Source organism: Mytilus californianus, unplaced genomic scaffold, assembly GCF_021869535.1.
Source record: "Mytilus californianus isolate M0D057914Y unplaced genomic scaffold, xbMytCali1.0.p SCAF_18, whole genome shotgun sequence".
In the NCBI taxonomy this organism is placed as follows: Eukaryota; Metazoa; Mollusca; class Bivalvia; order Mytilida; family Mytilidae; genus Mytilus; species Mytilus californianus.
The window spans coordinates 6,580,734-6,606,731 of record NW_026262666.1 but is presented as its reverse complement, the minus strand read 5'-3'; the positions used below and the strand labels follow the sequence as shown (position 1 = coordinate 6,606,731).

Here is a 25,998-nt window from a genome sequence, read left to right as displayed (position 1 = left end):
TAGAACGGAGTGTTGTCAGATCCTTGTAAACAAAGGATCTGCATTTTAATCAGACTGGAAATTTTGTTAAACCAGTTTGTTACTGTATTTACAATACAAGTAGCTAATAAATATTTCATGGTCGACCTCCCAAACAAACAAGCAAACTAAAACTTTTGTGCACAAGAACACAATCAAGTAGATCAGTTGTACCTTCTACTTAGTACAACCTTATCTTTATAGAGCTCCAGAAAGGTATCTCATAGGACACATACAATCTACAAGTTATCTGGATAATTCAGAATTTGACAACACTGCTAAATTGGAAACAAATTACCAAATTTAAAGAAGTTAAGTAGTAAAATTAACATGTATCTGTTATTGTACTATAGCATAGAAGACTATGTTAATTAATAATACCGGTAATAATCGTATGCCATTTTTAACGTCTGAAATTTTGTTATGCTTTCTATGATGAATTGATCTGAGTATTTTGTAGATGCTGAAGAGTTGAAAATATCTTATTCTTAAATTTGGAAAGTTTTCAATTGAACTTTGTTAATCAATTTCTGTTTTTTTTTTTCTAAGCTAATTAAGACTACTAACTATAATTATCTCTACATCTCCAATTATTTTTTGTGGTATGAGCCCAATAGACTAATAACCACCTATATATTAAGCAGTCATGATATCATGCATAATATGCCTCAATCTGATTTATTTTTTTAAGTGAATATATTTTATCATCCAATCTTATGTCAGGTCAATTATTCAAATGGCTGAATGGGTGCAAAAGATAATTGCATAAAATATGAAAAGTTTCCATTTTTCACAAACACAAGGCCTTTACTGTGGTACAGCATAAGAAAAATCTTCTGCATCAAATATCAAGGACAGCTTAATTTTATCAATCCTAACAGTGCATAAAATTTTCATAAGATTCTGTCAAAGGAAACTCAAGTCGCAGTACTCATTATGGGATGATACAAAAATTTTAAAACATTTTTAATGATAAATGTGGAAATCCTCAAAAAATCAAAAGGGATATAGTCATCATGGAACCTTAACTGTTAACATTGTCAACATTTAATCTAATTCAAAATATATTTATTAAGAGACCTCCTCGTGATGTAATAACAGACAAAAAGACATTAGAAATAATTTCAGGTTATTAACACCTGAAGTAAATCATTTATGGCCATTAAATAATATAACATATTTTTTATAGACATTATTTAACCTTAAAATTTGATAGAAAAAAATTACCCTGTTAATTATAATCTCAAATGAAACAAGTTCTTGGGGTGAAGAGAAAAGCACCTAAATGTCTTTTAAGGTAGTATGGGGATCTAATGCTATCTTTGATCATACAATAGCAGAACATTATGGTTCTTAATTTTAAATAAAATTATCTAATTGTGATACAGGAATGCATTCCATTTGTAAGACTTTTTATCTAAATGAATAAAATTATGTGATTTTATCTTCCTATAACAACTGTTTTTATAAATACAGAATATTTCTTGTTTGATTCAAAACAATCTAAACTAAGCCTTATAAGGCAAGATAACTCAGATATTTTAATATTACAAAGGAATGTTCAGTATTTTTTTTCTATACTGTAATGTAGGAATAACAAAAAAGTGCAGTGATTTATTTTTCTTTTTTTTATAAGAGCTATCTTCTCATTTTTATTTCAAAATTCCGTCTTTTATTTATTTTTCTATTCACATAACATGTATGGCTTTACACCAGTCAAATCTTTATAAATTTTTTCAATTTTTCGCAACCTGTAGTTTGAAAAGAAGCTTGATGACCTATAATTTTTATTAATTTTTTCGAAATATAGCACAATATTAGCTGCATATTGGCCAGGTATGAACAAATTCTGTCATTTTTAGTTTATACACCAGGCTACCTTAAAGATAGTTTTAATTCAAATTTTGTGGTTTTTCCTCGATTTCAATAAATCAAATTATTATTGTAAATGATTTTTAACTCACTTATTACCCTAAAAATAAATCCCAGAGAAATAATAACACTTTTGAAAACTTCCAACAATTGAACGGCAGAATTAAACATTTGCTAGCTTCTTAGGAGGTATTTTTCTATGTTAATCCTTAAATACTTATTTCTGATCAGACTGGTAGACAAATTTTTCTGGTATGTGAAGCATAAATTTGGTCTTAGTTAAAGACAATTTTTAAAACAATTGTTTAGCAACTGAACTACTATCATTTAAAAGTAATTGATGAAATATTCTACATTTGTTGCACATATAATATTTGCATAGCTAAATTAAGAACTTTAAACAAAATAAGTGTAACAATATCTAAGCTACCCCATACATCTTAAGAGAAACACACCTTTTGTTATGTCTTTTACTTATATGAACCAGACCTGCTGAAAATTGCACTTCCAAGCCTCAAAGACTACATTTACAAATGTCTAAAAATACTAGTTTTAAATCATTTACACAAATTCGTTTCATAATAAATAAATTCCTTAAACTGTGTCAATATTTCAGGATATTTCTTTGGCATTTGTATAAGTAAAATATACACTGTCAGTCTTAAAGCTGAACCACAGGCCCAGCAGCCCATGCTTGTAAAATTTCTTTCAGGCCTGTAAATTTCATCTCTACAGGCCAACAGAATCTAACTAAAATTGCTTTCAGGCCTGTAAATTTCATCTCTACAGGCCAACAGAATCTAACTAAATTTCTTTCAGGCCTGTAAAATTCATTTCTACAGGCCAACAGAATCTAAATAAAATTTCTATCAGGCCTGTAAAATTCATCTCTACAGGCCAACAGAATCTAACTTAAATTTTTTTCAGGCCTGTAAGATTCATCTCTACAGGCCAACAGAATCTAACTAAAATTTTCCAAAAAATGACCTCCGGGCCTGTAGATTCAAAAGTTTATCGTGAAGACTTCACTGTAAAGGGCTTTATTTTCACTAAGTTTATATTTCACAATTCTACTGCCAAATGCTGTACTGTTTTTCATGTCCATGATTCTGATCATCATATACATCAAATGTTCTTAGAGGATATTTTTGTGATTTTGTCTTAATTGACAAATTGGTGAGAATAAACAAATACTTCCCACTTTAAAGTCTTTCTTAGGGGATATTTTTGTGATTTATCTTAATCGAGAAAATGGTGAGAATAAATGTATATATCTCACTTTATAGTAATGTAGGATTAGAACACTTCATAGTATCACATCAATATATATGTATGTATCAGTATGTATGTATCAATACCATAAGTCAAAAGAAAAGATAAACAATTCTGGCCATTATCATTTTACAGTCAATATAATATATAACACAGCAGAAGTATATTAATATGGTAATATGCAAGTGAGAAATTAAAAGGTAAGAGTGAAGTTCAAAGGTAAAGGTCAGCTGGTGTCTGACCCACACTATCAACTGACAATGTTAACAAATCACCTGCCCCTTTTCACAGTAAATCTTATTAAACCTGTACTAAAAATAATCACACTATCTTAAGTGCATTTTTTCAAATTATTTCTTGGGATAATACAAGTTTACATCAAAATTCCAATATACTTTTTTTCAAACAATATAAGAAAAAAAACAATAGTTGTTTCCCCTTCTTCCTTAAAAGATTGCCTCCCTTTGAATTTCCCACAAGCATATTACCATTTACAGATAAGTTGTTAACACTGTCAGGTGACTTTTGTGTGGTAATAAGCTTTTCTTGGTTAACTCTGCTTTGCCATGCTTCAGTGGCTACCTTTTCTTTTGGAGGTTCATATTTCTATAAATATTTGTGCAATACCAAATCGTGTTTAAAGGTCATGCATGATTATTGTTGAACACTTCTAAATGTATTTTACTTCTTAAGCATCAAATATATGACTCTTTAGCCTTGCAGCTAATATATATAGCATATGCTTTCAGCTAAGAGTTCACATTGAAAATTGTTATTTTTATTATACATAACTATCCCTCCCACCCCCCCCCCCCCCCCCCAAAAAAAAATCAAAAAAAATCTTAGTACTGTAGAAATTAGCGATGTCCAGCTAACATGCTGAGCTCAATTTGATTTGTACATGCATTAATCATTATGATAAATATTTAAAACAAATTTCTAAAGAGAACCCATCATGCAGTAATAAATATATAAAATTTCCTAAATCCGTTTTTTTTTTTAAATAACACAGAGTATTTGAAGCATGGCAAAGCAGAGGAGACAAAATAATCTGGCAAATAAAAGCATGAGAATGTTTTTTTTTCTGTCAGACACCACCAACACCTTCAAATCTTCATTCTGAAAATATAAAAGGGAGGTAAGCATGTTAGAAAATTAGAGAAAATAATTCCCCCAAAAAGAAGAAAAACTACCCATGCTAGAAACCAATTTCACCAGTAAATTTTACTTTTGAAACATGTAGCTCAAATATCATGGATGATATATTTCGTGTCCTTTTCCAAAGTAAATTTAAGTTTTCTAGCTCTTTCTTTTGAAATGACTGAGATATCAAAGTTAATAGTAGTATATGGTTAAAAGCATTAGAATAAAAAAAGTAAAAATTAGCAAAATTAGCAAACTTAATCTCTTTTCTTTTCATCCTGTCATCATAAAAATAAACTGTTGACACAGAGATATGTCTAGCCTGTCGGCATAAAATTCAGAAAAAGACAATCTGATGGACAGCAACATTGCTAATTAATTCAAAGTCGCTGGACCAACTAGTGGGCAGGGCCTCAAAATGATTGACAAACTGAAATGTACAGACAGAAATGTAACTTTATAGAAAATATTGTTGTCTATTGAAAGTAGTTCCTATCAAACTAACTTAAGTAGAAAACTTAACATTGAAATTGTTTATTAAATCAAATTCACTGGACCATGGCCTAGGGGGCAGGGCCTCAAAATAGTTATCTAAATGATATGTACTGATAACAATGCAACTTCATACAAAATATCATTGATCTATCACAAGTACTTCCTATCAATCTAACATTGACGCAGTCGCTGGAAAAGCAATCCCTATGTCTCGCTTTCTGCAACTTTCGTCAAAGGCTAGACAACAAATCCTTCAACCATATACACATATATATAAATGCTGATAAGTTGTCTATTGCAGCGGGAAATATCTCATTACAGTACACATCAGCAAACAGTACATGAAGCAAAAAAAGTATTTATTATATTCTACAATAGACAGTTGATAATGTGTCTGAAAAAAAGATGCCCGACTTTTGTTGGTTTATTAAGCCATCATTATAAAATTTATCCTTTCTATGACAACAAAGTAACAGAAGCACATTTACATGTATGCATTTAAAATCTCCATTACAAAATTTCTAGAGTAATTAATATAAAGCACTTTTAAGTGTGTTCCGTCACTTGGGAAAGAAATTTCATAATGCGATTTCTTCAAGTGCTCCTGTCAGTGAAATGGTTGAACAATAGGTAGAACATCATTTAAAACCTAAATAAGTTGTTTGGTTGGTACAATCTGATGAAAATATGTGTTTTATGAAGTTTCTACAACAATGTAGTTTTTCAAATTTCTAAGGGATCATAGATTTATTCTTACGAGGAAGCTCTGAGCATGCTCGGAGGATGCTCGGAGCTTTTTAAGTAGGCTCTTCTCAGCAGTTAATGTGACAATAATTATCATGATCCATTAAAATGTCAATCAAATCTATAGCACTTTTATGATAAGGAAAGTAGAGCATTATGGAGGAAGCTCCATTAACACCTGTGTAAACATCTGGTCTATTCAAATACATTTTGCATGAGATTTTACAAAACTATAAAATAGATTAGAAATTCTTCAACAGTGCTGTGTAATGCTTGGAAAGAAATCTCAAGTCTCCACAAAAAGTAAAAGTCATTTAAATATTTTCTTATTATATTTAATATCATTTCTTTTTTTATAATAAAAAAATTATCAAATTTTATAGTTAGATGATATGATTTAAAAATAGTTTATATTATATAATATGCTACATTAAAGTTATCAAGACACAAACAACAGTCAGGGGGCGATACTAAACAAGTAATTTTTTTTAAAATTGGTATAAGTATTTTTTGTTTTTAAAAATTATTTTATAACTCAATAGTTATTTTAATTGTCAAATAAAGCATGGACTAAATGTAGTTTTTAAGAATTTTTATATCATTTCATTAAATAAAATTAAGTATTTATCCAATTTGAGATGAGTATAGAGAGGTTACTTTAAAAAATAATGACAAAAATATTACTTTAATAAATTATTTTATACAACTTCAAAAAACTTAGTACTTACAATTATTTAAGGAATATATGTAATTGCTTTTGATTAAGATTCAAATTATAAATAACTTCAGGTGTTAATTAAAGGTTCCATATCTAGTTATAACTGTCTATCTCTAAGATTTTAAGGGGAAATGATATTTTAATAGCCCCAAGAGACCAATCTTTGACCAAGAAGTGTGGCATCAGAAAAGCAATTAGTGCTTGTTGAGGATTTAAATAGCTTTACCAGTATATTTCATGGGGAAAATAACCAGATGTCTGTGAAAATTTGTTAAAGCTAGTAAAACCTGTATGAATGGTCACCTATAAAAATAATATTAACAGAAGTTACTTATTCATGATATAGAAGTAATATTGGAAACAGCCTCGTTTTCAACATAACTTGTATAGGTAATTTTGAAAATGACTTGTTTAAAAAATGCCCCTAACTAAACAATGGTAATATGTTTTTTTAAATAGCAAACCAAGTTCTTTCATAGAAAATTATGGCTACTTTAAGAAAAGTTTTAATTCATTAGTGGAAGCCTGGTTTGAGGGGGTAATACCACCATTGTTTTCCCTCTAGTACGTCTCCCTTTACTTGGCATTTTTTTTTAATTGTGCAGATTTAGCTTTGTTTTAAATGAAGAAATACTTGGCATGAGTAAAATTATTTTCCCCCTATAAGTCTTTGTTTAATTGTCATGATTGTTATATTTCAAAAAAAAATGTGCAGAATTTATCTATGTTTTAAATAAAGAAATACTTGACATAAATAAAGTTTTATCCTGTCCTGTACTACAGTGAAAATATAGCATAACTTTTCAGTGCATATAAGAAAGTAAACATCACCAGAAGTTAACCAATCAAATTCTCTCCCCCTTTTTTCCCTGTAGAATATAGTATATTTTTATTGCTTTGAAACACCCAAGATACATGTTTACGACTCAAAAAAACTTTTCTGCAATGAAATGGAGGGTTAATTTCAAACAACTGTCAAATTAAATAGAATATAAAAAAAGATCAACCCTTTTTCACATGAAAATGAATGTACTATGTTTTGGTAGTATAGTTATAAATCAATAACCATAAGTTTGTGTCTTTGATGACTTTTATATTTCATTTTATACAGTATAAATTTAAAATATATTTATATTTCAAATATAAAATTTGAGTGTTTTTTTGTATCATGTGTATTGAAAAAGAATGATAATTATTAAGAAAATGTTTTAAAATCATTTTTTTCTGTGAAGACTTGATACCAAGCATTGTACAGTAATATTGAAGAATTTCTCATCTGTTTTATGGTTTTGTTAAATTAATGCAAGATTTGTTTGAATAGACCAGATGTTTACACAGGTGTTAATGGAGCTTCCTCTATAATGCTCTACTTTCCTTATTATAAAAGTGCTATAGATTTGATTGACATCTTAATGGATCATGATAATTATTGTCCCATAAACTGCTGAGAAGAGCCTACTTAAAAAGCTCCGAGCATCCTCAGAGCATGCTCGGAGCTTCCTCGTAAGAATAAATCTATGATCCCTAAATGTCTCATTTTACTTAATATTATTTTTTGGAGAAAAGATTGATTGATTGATTTATTGGTGTTTAATGCCATTTTCGTGTCGGTCAGTTTTTATTAATGGAGGAAGCTGGAGTCCCCGGAGAGAATAACCGACCTTCGGTAGGAAAACTGACAGTCCTAGTCAATTGAGATTGGAGTCGGAGCACACCTGCCCGTGCGGGATTCGAACTCACAACCTCAGTGTTGACAGGCTAGTGATACAGTATTTCGACTACTTAGACCACTCAGCCACTGAGGCCCATGGAGAAAAGAGAAACTAAACTTAAAGTAAATTTATTCTTTAATTAAGCACATAATAGTCAACAACAACAACAAAAAAGCCAACATAAAGAACCAACAAATGTCATCTGTTTTGAGATTTGTTGATGATTAAGAGTTAATTCATCTTCGCGACACTGAGAAGATGATACAAAATATTTATTTATTAATGGAACAAAGCAAATAGCTGAAGAGCTTAGAAGAAATTTAAAAGATAGTAACATGACTGGACAAATAATATCACTTCTTATTAAGATGCTGACTGGCAAATGAAATCATTGACTGTAATGATGATGACGTCTGCTGTAAGTATTATCCATAACTGCCGACTGCTGTTTACAAAATATCAGGTCATGGCATGGCAACAATGGATAAAATTAAGACTCAAGGCAAAATTTCCATTAATTTATGACGTTAGAAAAAATAACATTATCTTTTTATAAGTAATGTTTTAATAAAAGAATAAACATGACAAACTAATACAAAAATGTGTTCGGGTTCCGTTGAACCCTGTGCCTTGTCTGCAATTTCAGCTGTCAGTGTTAAAGTGAAATATTGACTACCAAAATCTAAATCCATTTATCAGTAAAATATGGATAACATTTTTTAGATTAAGCTTCTGTCCAAGTTTCATAAGATTCCATGAAGCTTTGATAATCTATGAACAATCTAAATCTAATATAAAATTAATAAAATGAAATTAATTTTAGGACTTAATATTTTAAACAATATATATCAATTTTAGAAATGTTGATAAAGAAAATCACTTTCTCGCTATGATTTTTTGAGAAGAGTGAGCATTAATGAATTTTCTGCAACTCTTTCTCAGAAGATAACTAACACTACCTTTGTGACACCAACACACTTAATATGTAATCATAGCTATGTGAATGAAGAGAGTGACTCCATACAAACAGAACTATAAAATCAATCTTTACTACACACACGTCACAGTGAGGTACTAGCCATCTCCATTAAAGAAGTTAGTGCCATAACTTATGGAAAAATTGACCGGTATTTAAATAATTTGCCCATAAATTAAATGATCATGGCCATATATAGAGGAGACTCCAAATCACATTACAATAAAGACAAATAACATAACAGCAACAATTCACTTTTTTGAGGCTGGGCTTGAAAGTTTATTTGAGGTCAAAGGTTTAAATTGACCAATGACAAAGATCATTCCTATACGAGATGATTTTATAAAGTTTATTTGAGGTCGAAGGTTTAAATTGACCAATGACAAAGATCATTCCTTTAAGAGATGATCTTATAAAGTTTATTTGACTGATTACCTCTCAGAACATTTCACGAAGTTGGGCAGCAGTTGAGTGTAAATTCAAAATTAATTGCAGTATTTTTATGTATGTTCAATCTGGAACTGACAATTAATGAAGAAAGATGCCTCAACTTAAGTCCTGTTTAGACACTAACATGGCAAGTTCTCATTTCATCATGAAAATGTTGTTTTCTTGGGTTTTTTTTCATGTTAAACTTCACTTACATGTATTTTCTTGTGGCGGTGAGGTGGTCAGTGGTCCTACATAATTTGATGGAAACATTCCTTCTTGTCCGTTCACTTCCCCTTTCCACCAGTTTGGGTCGTCTTTATTTAAAACATTTATAACAGAGTCTTTGTGGAATGTTAATTCGTCCTCATGTTGTGCATTATATGGGTAAACAGCTAACACTTGCTCAACTGGAAATAAGATATTACAACATAAATTTATAAGAAATATAGTCCGTCCAATTTTTCAGTCCTTTTTTTCAACTGGAGTCCATTTGAATTTTAGAATTCTTCAATCTTGGCCACATAGTAAAAGTCCATATATGGTTTGACATCAATTATTTCCCCATAAAAGTTATGTTTGGTAACTTGGTAATTTTATATCATCAATGTGTCCATGTTTGTCAATGTTTGTAAATTTCTTTCTTTTACTATGATCATTTTCTTATAATTGGTAAACGTTTTAACGTCGTTTAGCGTGGTAATTACGTAACAGTATATTATCGTCGCTAAGTAGCAACAATATTGTGATCTTATGTAGTTTAAAGATTTTGTTATGTGAAGACGTTCTTCTTTATATCATTGTGTCCATGTTTTTCATGTTTGTCATATCTGTCATGTATGTTATGTTCAGATTTAGAGATTGCCCTCATAAGTAACATAAATGTACTTCTATTAGTACTTACTAAATGATGGTTGTGGTTGTGGTGTAACTGCTGGAGATATACTTGGCTGAAATAAAATAAAAAGAAAAAGTTAATTTTTCTAAATACCAATTGTAATCAAAATTTTATTGCAGAGACTAAAATTTATTAGCTGTTATTGTAAGTTCCAAGTGGGAAAACTACCACTTGCCAAATTGCCAAAATAAGTGCCTATTTTTCAGAGACATGTATTAAAATATAAAAGAAGAATGTGTCTGAGGACATGAATGCCCCTGTTCAAGCTTTGCAACAAAAATGGGATGGACGGACGGAAAGATGGAAGGACAGAAAGACAGACGGTCATGGGTAACAATTAATGCCCCCCATACCTACGGCGGGGGCATAAAAAAGATTTGTTGACCCAACAAGATGTACTGTGAGCTATGCTCACTAATTATACCCTCGCTAAATGTTGGTGACTAAATTTCATACATGTACATGAAAATGTAATGATATAAGTTGGTCAGCAAGCAGGAAGTAAAATATTGAGGTTACTGAAAATATGTCACATTGTATGGTATAACGAGATGAAGCTATCACTTGTAGTTATTTAAATAAATGGGGAATATGTATGATGCCCCTGCTTGCATATCATATAAAGTTATAAAGGGACATAACTTGCATATCATATAAAGTTATAAAGGGACATAACTTGCATATCATATAAAGTTATAAAGGGACATAACTGAAGAACAGTAAAAGTCACGCTACCAAAATTTATACTTGATCTGAGTTTTGTGGTAATAAGTAGTGTGTATAAGTTTCATAACATTTGGTTGAGGCAAACTTAAGTTAGAGAAAACTTCAGCAATTTTTCCATTTGCAAAAGGGGCATAACTCTAGAACAGTAAAAGTGACACCGCCAAAATTCAAACTTGATCTGTATTTTGTGGTAATAAGCATTGTGTATAAGTTTCATAACATTTGGTTTAGGCTAACTTAAGTTAGAGAAAGGAAATGAAAAATTCAGCAATTTTTCAATTTGTAAACGGGCGTAACTCTAGAACAGTTAAAGTGACACCACCAAAATTCAAACTTGATCTGTATTTTGTGGTATAAGCATAAGTTTCATAACATTTGGTTAAGGCAAACTAAAGTTAGAGAACGGAAACCAACTTTAAAATGTACGGGTGTACAGACGAACAAGGGTAAAACTTAATGCGCCCTCCGCTACGGCGGGGGCTTAAAAATTTATTATAAATTTATTACAGAAAGATGGATAGGGGTAAAGATCCCCTCCATTGTGTAAGCTTTTCTTTTAAATTGTATAAAGGGATGCAAGTCATACAGATACTTTCCTCCATAAAGAAGAAAAGATGCTGCTTTCAAACTTCAAAGCCAAACAGAATGACAAAATCACATAACTGCTCACCAGAAAAACTGCTTTATTTCACATAAAAAAATATTTGTCATGGCCCATCTACTACCAATCCTTCTCCTCTCCTTTACAAATGTACAAAAAGGCCGTCTTAAACTTGCAGTGAGGTGAGGTTTTTTGCTCTGTGTTGAAGGCCTCACTGTGACTTTGAGATGAACAACAGCAATAAAAGTGCTTTTCTTTGCTTTTTGTGTTTTTTGCAGTACACATACTGATTTTGTGTCATGAATTGATACCCCATATCCTTTATTTTCTATGAGTACAAAGATCCGGACAAAGTATATCATTATTTTTATAACACTATATCAATGCCAATACATACAACTGTAGCAGCTGGGGTAGGTGTCAGACGCTGGTCTTGTTCTGGTTTTTGACCTTGTAGAGTATTATCAGGTGTTGAGCGAGATCCTCCTGAGGCTCCCAAAAGTTTGACGTAATTTGCAGGAAACCATCCAATTTTTTTCTTTTGTCCTCTAGCCTGAAAATAATGAATGCATAAAGTGAACAACATTTCTAGTGTTCTCAAACCCTATCACTTACTATACCATGAGCAAGTAATTACAAAGGGAGGTAAGTCATAACTGTAATTCTCCTTTACACCAAGCATTTGGATTTTCCTGTCATTTTTTTTTTAAACAAACTTGACTTTGAAAATAAATATTAAAGGGAAACAAGTCCACCCAATTATTCCCCTTTCATCCATTTACTTTGACTCCTCGAATCTCTTCTTTACTTTATTTACTGAGGACTACCTTCTAATAAAGAAGGGAAGTAAGGCCTACCTGTAATTCTCCTTCCCACCATCCACTGGGACTTTTCTTCCGTACTTGTATCACCTGACCTGGTTGTAAAGACAATTGTTCAGGACCTGTGGCACTGTACGCTGCTATCACTGATGCTATCTCTAAGACATATGAATAATATAAATGTCAATTACATCAATGATACACCAAAAATGTGATGTAAATAAAGCAACCAAACAACAACAAAAGAACCCCCTGAGGGACCCCTCCCCCAAAATCTTTGACATAAAAGTCAGTATGCCATCTTCACCAATAAATAAATGGAGAATGTGTCATGGGACACAGATGATGACCCCGCTTGCATATAACATTATAAAGGGCATAACTCAAGAACGATAAAAGTGATGCCACCCAAATTTGAACTTGACCTGTGTTTTGTGGTAATATGCATTGTGTATAAGTTTCATAACATTTGGTTAATACAAACTAAAGTTAGAGAATGGAAACCAATTTCAGGACGTACATACGAACAAGGGTAACACTTAATGCCCCCTCCGCTGACGGCGGGGGAATAAAAACGGTTTCAAACCTATATCATATTGAATAGCCCAGAGTCAGACATGCTGTGTATAATAATAAAATACAACCTTAATTAGTTAGTTAAGACATTTCTTAATAATAGTTCACATAATATTTTGGCCTAACCAACGTCAAAGGATAAGGTGCAAAAATGGTTTGAACAAATTTTTCACTGAAATGAACCTTTAATTCAAGATTTCCATTTTTGTCTATTCAAAAGATAAGGACAAAATCAAAAACAGGTTTTAACTATCCATGACGTCATAATAAATAGGGTTGTCATCATGTCATGTCATGGAAAACGCCCTTCTATTGGTTTTTGAAGTTAATAGAAATAAGAAGATGTGGTATGAGTGCCAATGAGACAACTCTCCATCTGAGTCGCAATGTAATGCATACATTTTAGTCACTTTTATACAATTATACAGCACATGCAAGTACCTAATTTACAGTTTACAAAAGAGGTTTGTCTATATTAACATGACATCTCATGTACTTACAAGAGATCAATATTTCCTAATATGTGTCATACAATGACCTATAGTTACACCCATGTCATTGGGTCTATGGTTTGTAGTTGTCTCATTAGCAATCATACCACATCTCTTTTTTTTTAAATAAAAAATACACTTTTTGTCTTTTTTTGTAGAAAAATCAAATTCATGCTATCTTTGCACTGCAAAATATTGTGAATGTTCATATCATTTGAAATTCCTTACCGTTTTCGACTTTGCACATAAATTTCAATTATCTTTACACAATAATCCCTTAATTTTTTACTAATTCAATTTATAGGTTTAATATGGTCCTTAACGCTCCTCTTTTTAACATATTCCCTGGTTTCAGGTATATGTTCATTATTTTTAATAACACGAGACAAAATATCTACAGTATTAAACTTAAAGTACAAATTTTGATTGATTCTGAAAAATTCAGACATCTTTTTTCCCCAAAACATCTTTTTCAAATTCTTGTATCTAAAAAACAAACTCACAAACCTTATATTCTACTGAATTTGAGATCTATGAAACATTCTTTACTAAAAAAGACTTAATTTACTAAAAGTGCTTTTTATTATTTTTATCTTAAAGCATACATCCTTTTGATACAATTTCTCAAGATTTCCTGTGATGAGTTTTACCGGAAACATAGACAATTTACATCCTTTGTAAGTACTGACCTGGTTTTTTAGGTGCTCCTGTCTTCTGCTGTGATGCCTGTTGTGACTTCTGAAATAAACAGATTAAAAATCAAATTTCCTTAACTATTGTATATGTGCATACTTTAAGTTTCACAAGTAACGACTTCCTTTCACAAATAATTATCTGATTTATGGCGATTTATTGTACTAATTGAATGATAAATTTCCTTTACAAACAAGAACTACAAAGAAAGGCATTTAAAATTTTGTAATTGACTTCATAATCAGTTGAAAAAAAAAATTACATCATAAAACATCTAGACATTTTGCAGTTTGCATAGAATAAGGTTAAGAGCTTTAGAAAAGGGAGGCTATGTATGGTAATATGTTTGTTATTTTGAAAAATAAAATAATCATGATAAAAGAATTGGTCCTTCTGTTATTAGACCAATAGCCAAAATTCCCAAAGGGTCAAAGTTTAGTTTGTGGCCATAAATTGTTGACTTTCATAAAAATATAAATAAAAGAAGATGTTAGAGTATATATCACCAAAACAGCAATTATATAACCAAATATTCTCAAGTAAATTTTTACAAACTTTCTCTTATGTTTAACTGATATGCATTTTATCTTTTATCAAAATTAAAAATTCATTTCTAAAATACAATCAATTACAAATAACGTACATAAAATCAATAAATACCTGACATCTCAAAAATCAAAACACAAAATAAAATTATAAATTGATAATTGATTTTGATTTGTATGGTAAAAAATTTCTAAAAATTTATATAACTAGCATTCAGAAGTTAAGTGTAATATATAATTTTTTGGAAGGATATGGATTAACATTAATAAAATAATAGTCAACATTCTCAACAATATACAGTTATTTCCCATGCCTGAGGGAGATATGAAGATTTGTTCACCCAAGATAAAACATATTTCACAAGGGCAAGGGCAATGGAGATATGATGATTTGTTCACCCAAGAAAAATCATATTTCACAAGGGCAATGCCCGAGGGTAATATGACTTTTCAAGGGTGAACAAATCTTCATATCTCCCTAGGCCAAGGGAAATAATTGTTTTATTCCACTACCTAAACCTATTTTACTTCCTGAACATAAAATATTAAATTACATATTTCTATTTTTATCCGCTTCTTTTTATAACTAAACACGACATTAACAATGGTAATCAATACTGATCAAAATTTAATCATTTATTCTTTTTGTTTAGTATTTAGATCTGAAATAATTCTAAAAACGAAATTACTATACTATCTCTAAACAAAAACCCATTCAAAACGTTATAAACATTAACCGTGCTTAACTTTGCACATGGAAGTCCCGACATTCAGAGGGGAATATGATACTTAGAGGGGAATACGAAGTTTTGTGAGACGTCACATAGGATAGTCTCAACCAATCAAATGTTGATTTCGCTATAAATAATCACATGCAGTGGAATAATATATTTTATCCAATGTAAACATATCTTAAACATTACTACAGAATTTACTCCACCAAAGGGTCACCCCAGTAACAAGTAGATCATTTTTGCAGCAGAAAGTAAAAATAAGGGCTATCTTCATTCCATTTAATTTTCTATGAGATTTTTCCAGTCAATCAAGTAAAGGGAACATAGCTGGAATATTCTTCATTTCTTTTTTTTTTATTCTTGCCTTCCTAAATAGCGCACATTTCTCGAAAAGTGGTGGTCCAAGATTTTGACCAGTAAATTTTGCAAAGGACAGATACAATTTTGGTATTTTGCAATTGAAATAATAGTGACGACCAGCATATTTTCTTCAAGGACCACCAAGGAAAAACAGATTTTGAAATATGAAAGGGATAATGGTTTTTCTGTGTTTTACTAGTAAATGGAATGGAAAAGTCACAAAATTGTAGTTCTTCAAGTAATAACTAATCTAGATCTGTACTATAATTCAAATTCAATCCAAATTTTGTTTGACCAAGATAGTATATTTGCAATATTTACAACTGATGATAAAGTAGAAACAAATTTCAAGTGTCCTATAAACTGTTCAAACATAATTTAATTTAATACACAACTGTAATCAAATTCACTCAAACTTGGAATGGTTAAATATCATACAAATTTGAGCTGGTTCAATATATTTCGTATAAAAAAACCCCAGGCTTTCTGACTATCGAATGTACTGGTGATTCAGGACTTTTTGTGGGTTTCTATTTTTCTTGAATTTCATAAGAAACTTTAAACTTTTAAGTTGCTATCATTCCAAATAACTTGGTCTCTAGTGGATAGTTGTCTCAATGGCAATCCTACCACATCTCCTTATTTTTCTTATTTAACTACAAATTTAAGTTTTAAAACAAAATGAAAGCTTTTTAATTGGACTTGTATGCATAATTTGTTAAAACCACAAATGCAAGTATCCATGAAAATACAGGTTTTCTATAGGCTTGTTGTATGCAGACTATGAAACCAAGTATTCACAACAATACATAGACTGGCAGTTTTCAGATCAAACAAATTGTATGGGTTGCTATGGGAAACCAAATCAATAGTTGCATTATATAATTAAAAAAAATGGGTGTAGACTGCAATTTGGTGCAAAATATTAATTTGAAAGATTCATTGTAATCCATTTGTCAGTTAAAGAGTAGTTTAGGTCACAAGGATGCTGTGCGTATGTGCTTCAAAAGAAGGGAATTGACAACAGTCTTGTAACTATGGTAACTATAGATATTTAAGACTACATATTTTGCATCATATTATTTTATAATCATTTAAGCAATAATGGTTATTGTGGTTTTTAAAGATAAGCAAGGAGGCATTGTAAATAGCTGGGTAATGACAATATGAAGCAAAAAATACAAAATGTAATTTGCTTCTCTATACAAATTTACTATTCAATGAAATCAAAACAATCAATTTATTTATTCAAAAATATTGTCAAAAACATAAATAATGAGCAAATCAACCCTGAAATAAACAATGTTTGGTTATTAATGGAAACTGCTTATATACCAAATATTTTTCATAGAAATACAATTAAACATGTAATTAAGTAATAAAACAAACAGTGCCTAAAAAGAATCATGTTGAGTGTTAGTTAACGCAAAAACAAAGGTTTAAAATTTCAGCATTGAAGATGGCCTAGTTTAATTGCATTTGAAAATCCATTCTCATAGTGAATGGGCAGTTGCTTACAACAGCTAGCATTGGATGTTAAGAGCAAGTTTTGCATGGTTGAAGAGTGCTTTTCTCTTTTGCTGGAAATAAAATTTGCAAAATTGATAATCATAAAGTAATTATTTTTTTTTACTTTATAAACTGAATGTAGACAAAATTTTGACAGCAACTCTAAAATACTACACAACCCTGCATGCTGGCCCCAGGCAATAGTCTAGCCATATCCCAACTGCATGCTCCCAGGTAGCTTAATTTTTACACTAAGGTCAAATGTGATGGATCGGGATAACCAATGGAATGCTTCTAAGATGATCAAGTGTGTAATTAGCATAATGAACTTTGACCTTCTGCCTGTGCTGCTGGGAGGTGCAGTGTAGGATATTAAAGAATTGTATACCTGGTCCAAGTCTGACACAAAAAAAGTTGACTGACTAAACTGTGTATTGGTCATATCTTCTTGTTCATTGAACTCAGGTTGTTCTTTTCCAGTCACTAAAACGTCTTCTAGAGTTGGAATTGAAAGACTGTTGGTTTTATCTTCTATATCCCAAACAGGGTTGGGAATCTCATCTTCATATCCAAGTTTTTTCCTCAATGGTGATCCAACCTCTTCGTACATGTTATCATCTTCTGCAGTCAGAACTTTCTCCTCATTAGAATGACCATCTCTGGATAGAACGTTAAATGCTTTGTTATCTGGGACTGAAACCGAATTTGGGTTTGTTGAAAGTGCATCATTTTTATTTTTATTTGCTGAAGCAGATCCAGAATTATTTTCATATTCAGTAGGCATACTATCATATAAACTTGGTTCAAAATCTACACCTAAACTATCCTCATTCCTCGTCTTTTCAATTTGCTCAAACTGAATCTGTTTTTGAAAATCAGTACTATCTAATCCTGGTGCAACAATATTACAACTCTCCTTGTCCTGAACAAGCTGTCCACCAGTTTTAGACTCATCCAATTTTGCATATTCTGAGGAACCAGTACCTCCAATTCCTAGAAAATCATCATAAGTCTGGTTTCCATCTGGTTCCGTGGGTTCTAATGACTGAAAAGGCATATCAGTTCTCTGTCCAACCTCAGTCAATATGGTTAAATCTGGTGACGTTTTACCATCAATGCCAAGAAAGTCATCGTAAGTCTGTGTCCCATCTGGTTCTATTGGACTGGATTCCTGTACAGTTTGGTTAATAGATTTTTTAACATCAACTGGAAGATCCAAATACAAGTTAGGTGCAGTAGAACTGTTTTGAGTCCCTACTGGTTCATAAAAATCTCCTAATTCTTCTTGCTCTTTTGACTTACTAGAAACTGGTTCCTCATAGAATACAGAATCACCAATATTTTCCATTGATTTAGAAAAATCTCCACCTCCTAATGGGTCACTCTTTTTTCTAAATGGCCAAAATGACTTCTTCACCCCTTTTGTTTTCGTGTCCTCTCCATATGATAAGTTTTCTACAGATTTTGCTCTTTCTTTCAGTTTTTTCTTTGTCCTTCTTTGGGGTACGGGTAAAGAATTATCCTCAGAGTCTGGAATAGTATTTGGTTTTTTCTCTTTTTTATCGTCTGCCTTTTTAGTCTTTTTATCACCCCCCTTTTTGTCTTTATCACTTTTTGTTGGTTTTTCACTGCGATCTGGCAAAGCAGGTGGTACATCATCTGTAACTTCACTACTTGAGAAAGGAGGTAACTCTTGCACATTGACAGGTGAATTATCTCCCTTTGTTAGCATTTCCTGACTAATTTTTCTTTGCCTTTTTTTAGGTCTCTGTGGAGGAAGGGGAGGAGCCTTTTCATCACTAGCTGATTTTTCAATTTCAGAAATGTCAAGTTTTGGTGCCTCAACTTGAAATCTGACCTTTTTCTTTGAAGGAGCTGGGGGTCTGGGAGGGGCAACATCCTTTGTCTGATCAACTGACACAACTTCTTTTTTATTTTTGTTGTCTAATTCTTTCCTTGCTGCAATAATATCAGAAATATCTTCATACATATCTCCAAGTGTGTCTTTTGGTGGAGTTTTAGGTATAACTTCTTCGTATAATCCAGGATCAAAAGTATCAAACATGTCTGTACTCTGTGCAACTGATGCAGTGTTTATATTATCTATCAGGGAAGTTGATGATGATACTATTTTCTCATTGTCGTCACAATCAAGTACTATGTTAGCATTTTCTTGTCCTTTGTCAAAACTTAATTGTGCACTGTCCATCCCTGTATCTTTTGTAGCAACCACTGGCCAAGTTGTAGTATTCCGGTATGCTTTATTATTATTCACTTCACTTTCTGTAATACTTCCAATTTCAAAATTAGCATCAAATTGCCCAAAAACATCACCAGTGATTTGACTATCTCCCCTAGTTGCGGTCCCTGTACTTCCTTCGGAGCTAGGAATGGTTGGAAAGAATGGCTTGACACTGATATTTTCTCCTTGGGTTTGGTCACTCAAAGTGGTAGTGTCATCATTTGGACCACCAAGTCCCAATCCAGACATTGGCTGAATAGGAGGAGAAAAGCTGTTGCCAGTGGGGCTTAGCTCTACTGCAAGCAAGGTTTCATTTGAAGGAATCTTTGACTCTCCTAAAGAAGCAGTTGGACTGTCGGGACTCTCCAATATATCAGAATTAAGAGATGATTCACTTTCTTTACGTTTCTTTTTTGTTTTTTTCTCACCTGACCTTTGGAAGAATTTAAAAATAGACTTCTTTTGTTTTGTTTTGATATTCTCAGCTTGCAGTGTTGTAGGTGGTGTCTGACTAACTGATGACACTACATCAGAATCAACACTTTCATGTGCAATTGTTGATCCTGAAACATTGAAATCAACACTTTCTAAGGCTGAAGGAACATGTTCAAAGATTGCAAATAAATCAACATTTTCATTCTGACCTGACGAATTATCAAAATTGGCAAATGAAGTACTGAAATCAATATGTTCATCCTGTCCTGATAATCCACTGGAGCTCGCAAAGGGATCTAGATTGAATCCACTGGAGAAACCTTCTAAATGTGTCTCAGTTGAGTTGGTATTTAAAACTCCTGATACTGATTCATTAGCAGTTTCAGTTGACAAGGAAGTAGTACCAGTCTCAAATGCACTGGTACTGACAACTGATGCAGTGGTACCAGTTTGTGAAGCTGTTTTCGAACTTAAACTGCTGGCACTCATCACAGAGCTTTGATCAACATTAGAATATAACTTGCTCTGTGCAAAACCACCTTGACTATCATCTAGTTTACTATGCATATCTGCTGCACCAAATCCATCAAAGGTCTCATTTCCAAAATCACTCAATGTGTTTTGCGTTCCATCTGGTTTACCAAACATGTCATTATTGAATGGATCTGAAGAAAATAAGTCTACACTAAACTGAGGAGTAGAAAAAGGATCCTCTATGAAAGTGTCATTTCCTGGACTAGATATTTGGTCTAATGGTCTAACATTTTCAGGACTACACATCTGGTCTATTTGAGTTTGAGTGGGACCAGCATTAGGTTTGTTAAAGTAAATCCCTTCTTTAGATAACTCTGTAACGGATATACGACTGGCCAGAAGTCTTTGAACACTGGGTAGTGATTCCTGTGAAACAGACAACATTCTTTCAATGTTTTGACCTTTCTTTTTGAACCTAGGTCATATGTTACTAACTCATAAGCCCTTATAATTAATTCACATCAATCTGACTTTCAGTTTTGGGGATTTAAGCAGGGTGACTTTCAAATTTTTGAGCAAATTGGGATTAATTTGCTGTTACATGAAAGTAGATCTTTTCATTGGATCTTTAGATTTTCATAAAACTGATGCAGTAAAATGTAAGAATTGAAAAAAAAAAACAATCTGTGCGGCCAAATATAATTTTTTTTAAAAGCAATATTTGTAAGATAAGTAGGGTTTGTCTTTCTTTTTGGTAGGTATTTGAATATAGATATAAAAGGATATTGAGTTTTATTTATTTTTGACCAACAATAGATGAAAACATCATTTGTATATCTATATATTTCATAAATGACCAAAACTTGAACTGAAACTTTAATACTATTTGAGTTAAAGATGACACAAACTTAGGTACCCTTTATGGCATTCATTGACAAAAATGACTAAAAGTTCCACACTGGGGAAACCTGAGGAAACATACGGGGTCAAAAACTCAATTCTATCCAAAATAAATAAGAAGATGCTTGTCTTTGTTCTGTGGGCAATTGTATATAACTATTCTGTGTCTATAAGACACATATTATTCCCCAAGATATTATACAAACAAGTAAAACTTTGAGCTACATCTTACTAATGATACACCTGCCCCACTTTAAGGATATCGGTAAACAGGAAGTTATTGAGCTATGAATCTAAAAAACGCATCACACAATAAAGTATGTTCACATTAAGCCTGATAACCATGCAAATTTCAGGAACCTCTTACTTGTAGGTCCCTAGAAAAATGTGAAGAAAAATTTCATACATGACAATTATGTGTTAGAATATATGAGTATTGAGTACATAGGAAGATAAGGATCCATGATATCTGACAATGTATTACACAGTAAAGCATATTGACATAAACTGATAACAAATTTCAGGAAGGTCTAATTTGTAGTTCCCTAGAAAAATGTGACAGAATTTCATGGAATGGAAGGACAGAAATATATTCAGACAGACAGACAGACAGACAGACAGACGTACAGACAAACAGAGGTAAAACAGTATATCCCTTCTCCTTCAGAGCAGGGGTACAATTATACGATGATATAGCATGTATTCATTCTCCTTTTGTGTAGTGTTAGAAATTGCAATATATGTATACATTGATATAAAGAAATTCCAGGAATATACTTTGTCAAAATTCCATTCTTGTTTTCATTTATATGCTGGGTGCCAAAAAAAAAATGGCCAAGTTCAACAACTTTAAATGTTATTTTTATGTACAACTATTCTACAAAATAATTAGGTTCTACCTCATATTTGGAGTTTAGCAGACAAATGCTGTTGGATATTTCAACTAAAAAAATTACAATAAAGTTTAACAACTGAAAAAAAATTTTAAAAATATAACAAAATCAATTTCTGCCAACATTGATATATCTATTTCATATCTAACACTGTTCTGAACAGATCAAATGACAAATATATATCTTATTCATCCGATAAGGTCATTTCCTCAGATAAGTGTTAAACAAACAACATTAAAGGAGGAACCAAACTATTAGTCAGCATTGAAAAAACAATAAGATGCAGTTCATCAATTACCTACCAAGGGAATATCCATTTCTTTGCATAATTATATGGGAAAATCACTGTCATGTCCCCTTCTGACCCTGTCGTCCATTTAAAATATCACCTACCTGAAGAATATCCATTTTTTTGACATCATATTATATGGGGAAATCCCTGTCCTGTCCCCCATTGATCCTACCTGAGGAATATCCATCTTTTTGACATAATTATGTGGGAAAATTCCTGTCCTCTCCCCCATTGATCCTGTCCACCAATCGCCATCCATCTTGGTTACCATAACAACATCATTTTGATTGAAGTTCAGGTCACCTGGTTCTGATGATTGATAGCTATAAACTGCTACATAACATTCTGAAAAGAAACAATAGTTCTGATTACTTGGAATAATTATTATCTATGGGTTTTATTTTTCAAATTTTTCTCCCCCCTGGTTCTAATCTTCTTTAGATATGCAACAGAGTATTTTTGCCATTAACTGTCAATCCTAAAAGTAGTGAACATAAACCACTCGTCCCACTTTACAGCATGCAGCCTTGAAGAACACACCATATAACAAAGGATCAAGTTGCAATATCAGTTTTAGAGTCAAATTATTAAACAATTCACATAGTTTTCTTTTAAATCTTTAGGACTATACCAGAATTAATTGTATGGGCGGTTGGAATGCACCTAATATTAATTATAAGGGGGTAGGAGGTTCAAAACGAGTTTTCACACAATGACCAATTTTTTAATTTCTTATTTAAATTTTAAGGTGCGGACAAAAAGTACCTTCCTTACCCCAACCACCCTTACATTTGATTTTGGAATAGCCCTTAGTATATCACGTATAAAAATCTAAATCAAATGCACTAAGTTATGATCAATGTATTGAAATCAATGAATAAATTCTATTTAATGTACTTCACTATTTTTCTAATACTGTAAATTCAGAAATTATTGCGTGCATTTATTATTGCGAATTTTGTAGAATGGACTTAAATGAGAGATTAATTATTGCGATTTCAGGAAAATCTGCATACAGTTATATGTATCAGATATAAGAATGCGAGTTCTAATTATTGCGATACTCATTCAGTCCCATCATTCGCAATAATAAAAACCCTTGCAATAATTTCTGAATTTACAGTACATTCTAACAAAAATAATGTTACCTCCTTCCTGTTGTTCTAAGGTAGATGGAGTAGATCTAGCACTATCTATAGTATGAGTGGGCGTTGAGTGAGCACTGTCTATGTTGAGGTGACTTGCTGTGTTAATTGGAGACTGAGTTGTTATCTCCTCGGCAGCTGCCACCATTTGTTGTGGTGTTCCTCTGAACTGATCAGTTACACTGACTACAGGGGTTTCAGATCTAGAGCTTAAAACAATAAAAAAACAAATTTCAAATACCGAGTTTAGAACCAAAAAAATTACTTTAAAATCATCAAGTGAAGTCCAGACTGTTTAATCAATAGTACTAACATAATGTCTGACAGTCACTATTCATGAAAAATTCAGTACTAACTACAAATAAAAGTCAATTTTCTATGTAACCTTTTCACATTTGGTAAGTCCTTATTACCTATCTTTTTTTTTCACAGATATTTGTTCTGATAATGTGAATGTTATGAAAGTAAAATTGGCATAGATGTTTATATTACTATAGATAATAAATTAAAACAAATTGGTATATAGATTCAAAATTTCCTTTAAAATCATTTTCTTTTCCAAGCTTTAAAATCTGTATTTGTAAAACTTACTTTGATTATGATGTATTAGTAAAACTAACTTTGACTGTGATGTATTAGTAAAACTGACTTTGACTGTGATGTATTAGTTAAACTTACTTTGACTGTGATGTATTAGTTAAACTTACTTTGACTGTGGTGTATAAGTGAAACTTACTTTGACTGTGATGTATAAGTGAAACTTACTTTGACTGTGATGTTTAAGTGAAACTTACTTTGACTGTGATGTATAAGTGAAACTTACTTTGACTGTGATGTATTAGTAAAACTGACTTTGACTGTGATGTATTAGTTAAACTTACTTTGACTGTGATGTATTAGTTAAACTTACTTTGACTGTGGTGTATAAGTGAAACTTACTTTGACTGTGATGTATAAGTGAAACTTACTTTGACTGTGATGTTTAAGTGAAACTTACTTTGACTGTGATGTATAAGTGAAACTTACTTTGACTGTGATGTATAAGTGAAACTTACTTTGACAGTGATGTTTAAGTGAAACTTACTTTGACTGTGATGTATAAGTGAAACTTACTTTGACTGTGATGTATAAGTGAAACTTACTTTGACTGTGATGTATAAGTGAAACTTACTTTGACTGTGATGTATTAGTTAAACTTTCTTTGACTGTGATGTATTAGTTAAACTTTCTTTGACTGTGATGTTTTAGTAAAACTTACTTTGACTGTGATGTATTTGTAGCTATTCCTCCAATCAATTTAACATAAGACTTTGGGAACCAACCAATCTGAAATCAGATACATTATTATCAGTCCATGAAAATTGGTACCCATGAAAATTAATGAATCCACAGTAGTATAATAATTGGTGAAGATGACATAATCATAATAATTATTCTGAATTTTAATAAATATTTGTGAAGATTTTTAGAACACAAACTAACTATAAATATGTATATAGATATAGGAAGATGTGGTATGAGTGCCAATGAGACAACTCTCCATGTATGTATGTATGACTGTATCAAAAAAAAAAAAACCAAATTTGCTTTAAAATCAATTTATATTTTTAGCATTTCTGTATATTGTTTGTTGATTGCTCTTGCATTGAAAATTACAATTCATGTATGTCATGCAAATAAGCACTTTACAATACTCCAAGCAATAAACACTTCAAATTCGTAAAAAATTTCTCAAAGAAAAATGCTCTAATTTTCAAATTATCAACTTATTACAAAATACTTTTGTAATAAATTACCTGTCCATGAAGTTCACCAGACCACCACATATCCTGTTGTTCTTTTATCACAATGACATCACCTTTGTTGAAGGTCAAATGATTGTCTTTTTTAGCTTTCCATGGATACAGAGCTTGGGCCTGTAATCCATCAGGTGCTTTCTCTCCCTTAAATACATGTATAACAACTCATCATTTTTTTCTGCATTGAAGTTAAGGTCGTGTTTGATTTAAGCAATGTGTTTCTGACCTTGCAGACATTTACAAATGCCTGTACCAAGTCAGGAATATGACAGTTGATTTCCATTCGTTTGATGTGTTTGAGCTTTTGATTTTGCCTTTTGATAAAGGACTTTCCATTTTGAATTTTCCTTGGAGTTCAGTATTTTTGCTATTTTACTTTTTACATCCTAGAAGGATTTTTTTTTTTTTTTATTTCGAGGATTTATAAGTTAGTTATGTAGCTATTGAAAGGTATTCTCAGTATCGAGTAGAAGATCAACAATTTA

General features: G+C 31.6%; 1 protein-coding gene across 3 annotated transcripts in view; it reads right to left on the bottom strand.

Annotated features, from left to right (window-relative positions):
• The window catches only part of LOC127726629 (intersectin-1-like), a 93,860-nt gene that overhangs the window by 30,571 nt on the left and 37,291 nt on the right, over positions 1 to 25,998 (bottom strand). For all 3 annotated transcript variants that reach the window (XM_052234050.1, XM_052234049.1, XM_052234051.1), the window contains 9 exons: positions 25,511 to 25,657; positions 24,973 to 25,040; positions 23,718 to 23,923; positions 22,742 to 22,914; positions 14,182 to 14,230; positions 12,462 to 12,583; positions 12,002 to 12,157; positions 10,284 to 10,329; positions 9,595 to 9,789 (listed from right to left, as the gene is read on the bottom strand). In XM_052234050.1, coding sequence (XP_052090010.1) covers positions 9,595 to 9,789; positions 10,284 to 10,329; positions 12,002 to 12,157; positions 12,462 to 12,583; positions 14,182 to 14,230; positions 22,742 to 22,914; positions 23,718 to 23,923; positions 24,973 to 25,040; positions 25,511 to 25,657 — 1,162 coding nt within the window. The remainder of the gene's footprint in view (positions 1 to 9,594; positions 9,790 to 10,283; positions 10,330 to 12,001; positions 12,158 to 12,461; positions 12,584 to 14,181; positions 14,231 to 22,741; positions 22,915 to 23,717; positions 23,924 to 24,972; positions 25,041 to 25,510; positions 25,658 to 25,998) is intronic.